At 34.7% G+C, this 12,363-nt stretch overlaps 1 protein-coding gene across 1 annotated transcript; it reads left to right on the forward strand.

The window, feature by feature from the left end:
- Nucleotides 1-4,256: 4,256 nt before the first annotated feature.
- LOC146730273 (substance-K receptor-like) lies at nt 4,257-12,065 on the forward strand. Its single transcript, XM_085493687.1, has 6 exons — nt 4,257-4,691; nt 5,807-5,839; nt 6,435-6,500; nt 10,362-10,757; nt 10,988-11,203; nt 12,000-12,065. The coding sequence occupies exons 1-6, from the start codon at nt 4,257-4,259 to the stop codon at nt 12,063-12,065; spliced, it is 1,212 nt and encodes a 403-aa protein (XP_085349813.1).
- The last annotated feature ends 298 nt before the right edge of the window (nt 12,066-12,363 follow it).

Consider the following 12,363-nt stretch of genomic DNA (forward strand, 5'->3'; position numbering starts at 1 on the left):
AGACACACACAACGAAATACGTTACAACTCTTGTCTTAGTCGATCAGTCGAGCACTCTATAAGACACAGCGCCCTGGGGAAAAATCCCCAAGACTATCGCAAGGCTGACCCAAGACTAGCCCAAGTCTGGACTGCCTCAAGGCTCGCCTCAAGACTCTCCAAGACTGGACTGCGTCGTGGTGTACTCGCCAAGACCAACTAAACACTCTCTTTACTCATTTTCAAAACTCTAACCAATTACAAAACAGTATTAAGACTCTAAGGCGTGGCCTTCAATCATAAAGCCAATCACACTAAGTACTGGACACGTCATATCTTTTGATTAATCGTTCACTACATTAATAATTGCGAATACTAACTGTCAGAAATAGTAGTCCGAATAGCGACGGTTATCTCGTAATTAGTTCCAAATCACTGAGCCAAGTTCCGTTCAGAACCTCACATGGCCTAAACGATGCCAGACATAACACAGCAATTCGCTAGTAATCAACTAATTAGTCGATCAACAGATACGCAAAACAATTTCATCATATTTCAATGAGAAAAGCATGCCTTGCTATCAGGATGTATCCCGCGGCCATGCGCAGATTATAGTGATGTGTATTATATATCTGATATACATGCTTAATCGAGCAAGATTATCATGCATCCCGTGATAGGCATACAACGTTGGACAATATCACTGACATCATGTACGAATACGTAAATCATCAACAAATTCAAATCTTCTAAAATTACTCGCCTGACGTATAATGCTGGCAAAGTACATAGGACTTTATTATGTTTGTTTCTTATGTCTGTGATATATACTTTCAAATAAAAACCACAATTACGCATACAAGTCTAGGGATGCACCAGACCAAATTTGGGAATTATACTAAACAGCCAAACTCCCTCTAGAAACTGGAATAATACATTTGCGCATCTGTGAATTCACAATATCTAAGTGGTAGGATGGTCATTTTATTTTATTTGCGACACACTCGCATACATCGCCTACGTGACTCTTCGCAATGCAGCGCGCATACGAATTTCTTGTAGGCAAACGATGTTTGTTAACACGAGTTGTGCACGTCGCATGGAATACCGAAAAGATACTGCACGCTGTGACAACTGTGGCGATGAATGGTAGAATTGTAATTGCCAATGGAACAAACAACTATGCAAGATGTAAACAAATCCTGGATTTATATTCATATTTATGAATGTTGTTCTTCTTTGTCACTGACATATCTAACATTCACAAACAAGCGAATAATGTATTAAGATCTACGTATCGAAAGTCACATGTCAAATTGAAAATAATGTATACTAATATTACAATGACGGCGTCTGGTAGGTATTGTATTTTCTGTGGTGTTTCATATGAAGCAGACATAAGCAGTCATCACATGACCATGGCACATATCATTCGCAGTAGTCACGTTTAGTGTGAACTGTTTCTTTACATTAAATGTCGCGATATGCGCGACAAACACCATCACTATGTGTTATAAGCGGAATGTTAAGTACTATTTAGATCATTAAACAAATCTGCATAAATGTTGCTGAAACAGTAGTCACACATAACATGCACACTGGTTTCCCCATGCGTCATGTTTTTAAACTGCCTCCACTAACACATGTTGGACTATATAACAAACAGCAGAGCCATGCTATAATAAGGACGTGTACAGTTACGTAAACATAATAATGACATTTGCTTTACCTTATACATGTCTCAACACGTATCTTATTGCTGATAACGTTAATCATAATAATATCCATGTAGTGGATCAATTACCCTGGTTGAACGATATGCCTGTGAATTAGTAGAGAGTTCTCCTAATATTACGAAGTAAACTAATCAATTAGAGGTCCATTCAAAGTGCACATATATCAAGTATCAACTCAATTTCATTTAGTGATATTCAAGAAGCGGTAAAAATGGAATTTTCACATAAAATGACATTTTCTATTAAAACAGAGAACAAATGTAACAGAGGTCCACCCAATATATCTACATACCAAGTATCAACGGAATTTAGCTGGTAGTGTTCAAGAAAAAATCGAAAATATAATTTTTAACATGATAAATAACAAATCTATTCACTAAAAATAGAAAATTAAAAATATTGTCACGAAATGAACAGATCTGATTAAGGCTGATACAAGATGCCTACAAACCAGTTATCAAAGCTATTTAGCTAGTAGTTTTCTGGAAGAAGTTGTAAATAACTATTAACAATAAATAGAGAATTGAAATATCATCCCCAAATTATCAAATCACACAGAGGACCCCCACGGTACCAACATACCAAGTATAGAATCAATTTAGCTACTAGTTTTCAAGCTGAAATTGAATTAAAGCCACAAGCGGTTTCAGCGGGCCTAAGCTATCAGGCATATATTTCATAATGTGGTCACTGGATTGCTATTAGAGTAGTTGATCAGTACCATGAGGTTGAAATGCAATTGGGCCCATGTATTTATCTGGTTTGGTTATTACGATATGGTTTTCAGAATATGTAATGAGCCATGTGCTTATGCAAATTAATGAGGTTACATGATCATATATGACAATCTCTCATCATGTAAAAGGCTATGATCGTTCATGTTATATACAATATATCAAGGTGATTGGTAGCATTTAGGAGAAACAAATGCCCACAGTTTCATATATATTTGTCAAAAACTCAATTGATGGCGGCCAAATCACGTTACTGATCATAATTATAATATTTTTCTTTTAATAAGCTATCTCCATATATATATTATATACAAAATATCCAGTTGATCGGTTGTAGCAACACAATAGCGGCCAAACTGGTATTTGTTTGTTTTTTTCAAAAAGAAGTGGAAGATTTAATTATTTACAGATGAATGGACGATGGCAGAAAATCGTCTATATGACCAGTTACGCTCTGTCATCTTGGATTACAGCGGAGCCAAAAAACTGTATAAAAGAAGAAATCTAGCAAAATATTGAGTGGAAGAAAATCATTTGCTATCTCCCTTTCGAAATTTCCATTATAATAGTTAACCAAAAGTAAATATTGGACAGTTGCCATACTTAACGTAACGTAAATACTATTATGATATTATGATAAAGAATATATTTTAATGACGTATCTGCACAAGTTTTTGACATCGTACTATGAACTAAGCACACATGATCATAGAGCTATTATCGATGATATCAAGATATTAAAACAATAAACACAGACAATTATCAGCCCAAGATGAACTACAAACTATACAAGTAAAAATGAAACGCATGTTTCTTTATTGCAGTTGTTTATTAAATAGCACGATATGAAAAAGGCAGTACAATGTATTGATAAACATTACTGTCTCACTGTTTTCACGATCACGTATCACGGGTAACAAATATTTATATTCGTATACTAGATATCTCAGCGATATTCGGTGAAAATTCGGATTCAATAGCAGTAGAACGTGAGATTGCACCCTTTTGTCTGCGACCAACAAAAACACACCTGTACTCTTTATTAAATGTATCACAATTCATTCAAATGCTCGAAATTGCATTTTCACCGACTAAGTGAGCATTGTGTGGCAGTGACATCAGTGCAGTGCAGTCTGAAAGGAGATATTGCCTTATATTTATATGTAATTCTTTTGAAATATAGGTCATTTTTTAACCCTGAACACGTAATGGGCGTTTCTCAATTTCAGCCAAAATTTTATATGCTTTCCACATATTTTCCGCAACACACACGTTGACCCAGTGTTGGGTCCATGGGTTTGGCCCAGGCCTTTGTTGAATAACAAATGACAATTACTAAATCCGTTTAATAATTTGGGGACCACTGACGAGATATCATATTACTAGGTAATCAGATTTAATTATCTCAAAGCATTGATGATTTGGTTGTCACATCTATGCGATCGATGGTACTGTTTTCATCTAGGGACTCACTCCCATCTACTTAAAACACGTATCTACGCATCAGTTACTTATGCTAAATACAAGTTGATTACCCATCGCTCTGTCAAATCCAGTACAGTGTCGCATGTACCGCTGTTGCACACGTTTTGTATTGCTCTGTTTGCATTTTACATGTCTTTCAGGAAAGAAATCTATCCTGTCAGCGATACGCGACATTGGACTTAGATTGAGTTATTCACATTCATCTAACCGGTACTGTCAACACAAAGCAGTTAGAAGATAGGAACGTGTGGGAATTTACTTGTAGGTACATAGTGAGTGATAAGCGAGCTGACACAATACTGACAGTACAGCGGCTGCAAGCATGGATCAGCACGATATTGTCGTGGATGAGAGCGATTATTATGACTGCATATGCTTTCAAAGGAATTGTCCAGATATAGTATGGAATTCCACATACATGTATCTATACGAGTATTCCGCCAACTCATCGTACTATGAAGATAATTTCAACGAGTTATTCTGTCCAAACACAGACCTGAGTAAAACTGAGAAAGCTATTCTAATGATCATTTACGTACTTACAATTGTACTAACTCTAATCGGCAATATCATTGTTATATGCGTGCTGACATTCGGTAATAGAGTCAAATCTGAGCTAAACAAGTATCTTATCAATTTGGCTGTTGCGGATATTTCAATGGCGTTATTTTGTATGCCCTTTACGTTCATGTCCGCTGTATTGCACGAGTGGGTGTTTGGCGATGTTATGTGTCCAGTCGTATTCTTCATACAACAGGTAAGCTATACAATATGAACGCATCTGTTCAATATAACTAGTGCTCTTGTTAAAGTGTTGCATCATATTGGAAAAGAAGAGTGTTCACTCACGTTACCAGTTTTAGAAGATTGACCATCTTATCATGTGTGTTTAAAGCCTGTTTTTAGCCTTCTTTGGACTATCATCGCAACGTGTAAGAGAATTTTTTTCATGTTCCAATATCATTACGAGAACTGGCGACATCTAGTCTGTATAATAACAGCAACGAAACGCAACATTATTTAATACTGTTCTGCTCGATAAAATATTGATATGATTATTTTGCCTACGTAAAGCTTATGTTAATTTTGTTAGGCGCGATCAAGCGGATTACTACACTATGTCATGGAGACATAGATAGAATATAATATAGTTTATGGAAGCGAGTCTTGTGACACATTTAGAGCTCTTAAAGTTTTCAATGATGGGAAACAATTGCTTACATAATCATGTTTATCAATTTCCAATTCATGACAATTTAATAAACGACGACCCATTCAAATTAATGTAAAATTGTAACGAGAATTCTAGAAAATGTCTGTGTTGGAACATATTCTTCTTTCAATCATACAACTATGTCTGGGCTAATATAAACAATTTCTACATTTCAATACTAAAATAGAGTTAAAGATCTTTCTGAATTATGTTATAATAACACATATAATAATATGAAATAATGTTATAATAACAAATGTTCATTCAGCATTAATTTGCCCAAAACTTCGATTTGTAAAACCTTGTTAATACCGTTTCAGACATTGAATATCATAATTCCTTTTCCTGCCTTTCCCGGTTGAAATAGAAAATACAAAATCGCATCTAATGTCAACCTATTGGCGTCAATTCAGTTCAATTTTCAGTTTAATTAGAGCTGACATTATTCTTAGAAGACGCTATGTCTATTTTAACAATGTCTTGAAAGAACGTTTCACTAATATTCCGCAATGGCGATGTTAACTTAGTCAACAAATATGTAAACCCAAATGATAGTGAGAACATCGGCTTTTAAGGTCCATGTGTTCTGCCGTGGCGTGACGACGAGACTTGACGAGTAGTCTAAACTAAACTAACCTAAACTGTTTTTCTATCTTTAGAGGCGGAAAGCTACTGCCACCGCGAATGCTCGAGTATATTTTCTAGGGCCATTGACATGTTAACATTACCCCATTCAGGCAATTACTATATTTATGAGAATGTTTAAAATGTATGTCAGTAGTGTGGCTTCTTAATTGTTTCACGTAATAGACTAACGTATGCTCCGATTGTGAAACATCAATCGCATATTTTAACATGGAATAACGACCATTTGAAATAAAAAAAAATCAAGAGTTAAGGCAAAAGAGAGTAGTTTGAATATTATCTTTCAAATTCGTTTGACATTTACCTCTTATTACAGAGCATAATTTCGATTCGGCAGTGTGCTACACCTTGTGTTTTTCGTTTGGTAATACGTTCAACGTAAAGCATTCTGCATTACTAAGTATTAACTAGAAATATCATAGCTCATTAAGTATGCACATTTTAAATATAAAATAATAACTCGCCCATGTATGTAATCATAATCAAATTAAAATATATTATTTCAACTCATGTGCTATTATATAGTAAATAACATTTCATTAATAAAATTAAATTGACAATCTAATGTTTGAAGTGCTTCGTATTAAAAACACTTGATTTAACTGACCCATTGAGTGTAAGTATATGTAATGTTATTTGCAGCTCATCAACCAATGCCCATGTATACTGCATTATGACGATTTAAAATCTGCCACTCGAGAAGTGGAGGTGAGAGTGAAAGTAAATCTTTTAAAAACAACTAATTTTAAATACCAATATAAATTCGGATACGACGTATGCAATTGTTGTTCAAGTTTATCACCAGTATTCAACAACTGTATATTCTGAATATTAAATTTTATACACTTTCGTACAATCAACATATGTAAGTTAATAGAAAATGGAACCGCATAACATTTGTGCGTTTACTTTGTGTCCATAATCACCGTACTCTGTCGTTGATTGCGCAGTGATAAATACAATAGCCGTGTATTTAACAAATTCTTATAGAATTCTCTCATACCAAAAGATATCACCGGCTTGAAGTATAAAACAAAGTTATCAATACATTTAAATGTTGCTCTGTGGTACATCGATTTAATTATTAATCACGTGAAAGTAAAATTATCATGTTTTAGCCTTCTCATTATTTTATGCAGTAATCAATGTTGAAAATAAGAACAGTTATAGGAGGAAATACACTTTCGAATGATTGATAATTAGTTTTGAATCACATGGACCAAAAATGACCTAATTTTGCAATCAGTGCTTTTAATTTGAAGCAATGTGATGCATATTTCATTGTGCCGCACTGGCAGTACGTGATTTCAGGATTTGTATGATAACAACCCATAAAGCTATGGAGTACATATATATTTTATATTCCTATATTCCATAAATTAATTTTAGTTATAAATCGGTGATCATTCTGTATTTCTGGGATAAATCGTGATGCATTACTGACTAGAAATTTGATGTCAACATGAATAAATCATGTCGTATCTAGTGGGGATGGGTTTACTTGAAAATATGTTCGCATAGCAACCATATGTATTATATAAGTCCTTTACTTGTAATAAGACGAGGCGCTACTATACGTGTATCGCCAGAGCTGTGTCAATTAAGAAAACGTCTAGTATCTTATAACATGCAAAGATTTTTTATACAATATGGACACTGTTAGGGTAGCAGGAGGGGTTCGATGACGTTTTGAATAAAGCATTCTATGTATGTTGTGTCATTCAGAACAGTAATTTAGCGTATATGATTCAAAAGCCTAAATATAAAGGTTCGCACAAACTGGACAGTTATTGTTTACATAATTATCATTTGACAACAATAATGGCGAAACTTGAAAAAAATGACCAAATCCGCGATTGCAATTAGAGCACACTGTGGAATTTCCTCGTAAAATTTGTGCCCTGCATTGTCCGTAATCAGGTCCATCGAAATGTGACCCTGATAACCAAAAGACCCATTCTTATTTCTACTTATTCTTATTTCTAATTATTTCATACTTGGCAACTTTAACATACTAATTTTCTGCGACAAAGCTTTTTCTTTATCTTGTGAACGATAAAAGTTCATGTTTTAATAAATGTCCTAGCCCGAACGCACTTGATTTCACGGCAGTCACAATGAGCCGTACTGAATCAAAACTTAAACTCGAGAAAAAAAGCGATAAACGGTTTTGGATAATAAAACACTGTAGATTTTCTGCATTAATGACCACACTAACTAACCACTGATAACATAGAACCCATTAAGCGTGTCAGATAACGAATAATTTCAAGCCCGAGTGTGAAAATTACAAAAGGTTATATCGATGTTAAATTCTTTCTTTGTCATGAGTAAGTAGAATTTGTTATTACTATGTTCATTACTTTGAACTTCAATCAAAGCGTGTTACGGGTACAACTGTATCTAAACAAATAACTTCGTTTATTTATATTATGTAACAGACAACACGTTAAGATGTGTGAATGAATTGAAACCACTGCTAAAGATAGAAAACAATAACGGCCGGCATTGTTATGATTTGGCTGATTTCGACGAGCAACAGAATTCCTGTACTCGTTTATTTGTTTGTTGTATCGGTGTCGTCAGTTGAAAATCTGTCGCGTGGATGCGGATAGTTCAACCTCTCGCCCCTTTCGTGTCACTCGTGAGGTCGGTAATAATATGCTCAAGCGGCACAGTGTCTCAGATTTTTCGTTGCCTCGTCTGTTATCGGCGTGTTTGCTTTATTTTCCTTCTCGTCATTGCGTTAGTAAAAAAGGTGTTAATAAAATAGAATATTGACTTGGAAAATAAAACTATTTAAACGAAAGTTGCGCAAAGTTATGACCATGTTTCCCGACCAAGTCTTAACTGACATTAATGCTGACAATGGACGCTAGGTAAACACGCATTATTTGAGACGGGAAGCTCATCATCCGTTAGATAAGAAATCGTCAACAATATACAGTATATAGATAAGATGTAAACCGTCTCAATATAAGCATTATGCAAATATGCACGAAACAGCAGTCGTGGTTACTTGTGTTAGCGTTTTAAAACCCTAATTTGAGCAGCGTCTTTTTGAAATTTTGATCTTTTGAAAAGCTAGGGTGATGCATCGAGGTCTAAAGTAACCGTGTTATCAGTTTTTGAAAAATCAAGAAAAAAATTTCTTCTCGCTACCTTAATACTATACAATTTACATGAACATCGAGTACACAAGCTGTGAATCTTGTACTATAGACGTTAATGTCAGTTCTGTATACGGATGTCTTATAAAAGTTCACTTTTAATGCTATATAATCAGATTTTCCGCCATTAGTCCACTCGAGTTTAAACTGAGGGGAGGTATTTCAAAATTGTATGTTACTTAGCATCTTAAACAACTAGTAGCGTGACTTGCATAACATAGATTGACCTTCAAAAATTGAACCAATGCAGAGAACAATTACTTGTTAAGATATATTCAACAATCAATTTGTGTGAAGCTTTATATAATGCGAAGGATGATGTGGAGGAAATGTACTTCCCAAAGTTCCATAATCAGTGTTATCGAAATGAAAGAAAGCCTATGAAAGCCATGGAAATCAAATATTGCAGCTATTGAAGAGGTATAATACTATAACATCTGAAATCTATACCTCGAGCCAAGCACGTGATATTGAGAGAAATTCATAAAGTTACCCTTAGACGAATTGATAATTAAATACAATGATGCAAAGGGGTTAATTATGAAAATAGACATTCGTTGTAACAGCTCCCGATTATTAGCTCGATTTTTTTTTACAAACTGATTTCAAAAATTAGGACTGATATAATTTGATTATTAATATATGGGCATGATAATAGAGTACATACAATTTAACTAAAATGTAAGCCATCAGAAACTGTATCCACAAATTCAAATATCCCTGAAAGCAGCCTATCAATTGTAACCGGTGATATGTAGAGATATAACGATTATTGAGTATAGTAGGTGATTATTTATTGCGTAATTTCAAGTCGTTAAAAGGGAAATGCCAAACGCGTACAATATATCATAGCAAATATTTTACTATAATTTAATGACATGCAATTTTACTTGATTAATGCTATCCATAAGTATATTATGCATACATCTTCGCACATGTAGTAAAAACGTATATGACATTTATAAAGTACGTATTTTTCAATTGAAAGGGAGGTTGCGTTCAAAATAACCCAGATGCGGCTTGTTAAACCAGCGGTAATTGACTGTAATTTTTGGTCGGTTAAGTTACTTAGTCATTTAACTTCAACAAACATTTAACAAACGTTATTATTTATTAGAGAGAATGTGTCCAGATACACGTTTTATTTCAGAAATAGGGAGTTAGTACGTACAAATGTAATAGTCAACACTAAGCAGGGCTAAAATTTTATAATACTCGTACCAGTCCCAATATTGTATTACCGCGATTAAGCGATATTGTATATTCTTGACACCCGCGTGTGTATACACCATGGAGATCTAAGACGTATATGCATTCAATACAAGAATTGACAATCAAATTAGCATACACAGTAGAATACATTGTTATTAATTCAATTTTTTTTTCATTTAATACTTAGGTGTCAGCCAGTGTGAGCATATTCACACTAACAGCTATTGGAGCTGATCGATACATTGCTGTGATGAGACCTCTTCGTTTACGTGTTTCCAAATCACGTTCCAGTGTCGTTCTTGTGATGATATGGACAATATCCATGTCCCTTGCTATGGTTGAATTGGCGACCGTACGTACGAAAGCTAGTAACAACGGGACATTGATTCAATGTGACGAATGGTGGGAACACCCACGTGACCCCATCATTTACGAAATATTTGTATTTACAGTAGCGTATGTCATTCCTTCGTGTATATTGTGGTACAGTTACCAACGTGTTGCGTATATACTCTGGCAACGAAGTCTGCCTGGTAATCCACAGCAAGCACGTGACTTGGTGCACTTGCAAAAAAAGATAAAGGTATTTTGTTCTACATATAAACTGAATATACAACACACTGTTCCATAATTATTATAATATATAAAAGAAACAAAATCTATGATTTTGCCCAAAAATATATTATGTATACCGATTTTCAAAAGGTGGCTTTAAACAAATCAGCTACAAAGCTCTAAGCTGACATAAGTAGGTGAGGTGAACGTATATTCTAATTACATAAATACATATATATTCTCTCCCTATTTTTACAGGTTATACGAATGTTAATCATTGTCGTGCTAGCATTTGGTCTTTGCTGGTTGCCGATTAATATTTTCAATATTGTAACCTCAATAAAGCGAGAGTATTTGACGTCATCATATTATCGTAGAAATGTACTGAGAGTGTTCTTCTGTGTCCATTGGTTTGCTATGGCTAACAGCTTTCTCAACCCTTTAATATATACGTGCTTACATGAAGGATTCCGGGTAAGTATTTATTTGAGCACAATTCATGTCGTATATATCACCGTGTGTATTATAACGTTATGATACTCTCTCTGTCAGTCCAGACTAATTTTGACGATGCGCTGCCCCCCCAGATAAATGTAACTACCGTATAACTGCCCTCGTTCGACTGCTTTCCCGACTACTTGACTGACTGCTAGTCAGCAGTGTATATGCATTAAGGCTTTTGGCTTTAACATCTGACCGGAAAAAAAACATGGCGTCATCTATTATTTTAGATTTCATTGCCAAGTGTAGACTATTATATTATGTGATTAATAACACCTAGAGTATGATGAAATGTATCCAATCTATTCGTTCCATGGCGTTGATCGTTCATTTCTAATGTGTGGACACAAATGTACTTCTCTTGTTACACCTAAAACAGTAGAGAGGTTACACAATCAGTGAATACAATATAGCGTAATTTTGTAGAGACTACCGTTGCACAATGTTGATAGTGTATTGGTTTACTCTATGTAACCACTTTCAATATTCGTCGCAGTGTGAAGTTAATTGGCCATTAGGACAAATTCAAAAAAACATTTATGTAACTCTATCACATGCTTTTATTTGGTGTAAACAACATGTTTAAATTTTACCTAATAACACCTATACCACCCCTATTAACTGGGTTTCTAATGTGGCAAACAAATATAGGTAACACACAACAACGGACGCAAATAATAATAGCGATCGAACACGGCCCTGTCTACGTACAGTTTCTTCAAAATTGGTGAAAATGAGTCTTTGAATGATGACGGTATATATTTTCCAGCAAGTCCCCGGTAAACGTGGCAACAATGCTGTGCATTGTTCTAAGGAGTATATGCGTGATGAGTGAGACACGTGAAAATTAGTATAATTAACATTCTAACAGCTATGGCGAAACGACGCCCCCACAATATATCTGAAAAACTCCCCTGATGTAATATTATTTAATGGTTTACTGTAATACCTACGAGATCAGACATTGACATATTAACGTTCGGATCGGGTCCGTTTCTCTAGTAGTGACTAGAAGAAACATCCTGCCACTCTATATATCTCCAAACACTGAATACCTATCGCCATAAAACAATTTAATAGTTCAATAATAATATATCAATAAATGTACAAATCCCGCAATTTTGCATACATCT

Source organism: Saccoglossus kowalevskii, chromosome 19 (genome assembly GCF_978046115.1).
Source record: "Saccoglossus kowalevskii chromosome 19, keSacKowa6.1, whole genome shotgun sequence".
Classification (NCBI taxonomy): Eukaryota; Metazoa; Hemichordata; class Enteropneusta; family Harrimaniidae; genus Saccoglossus; species Saccoglossus kowalevskii.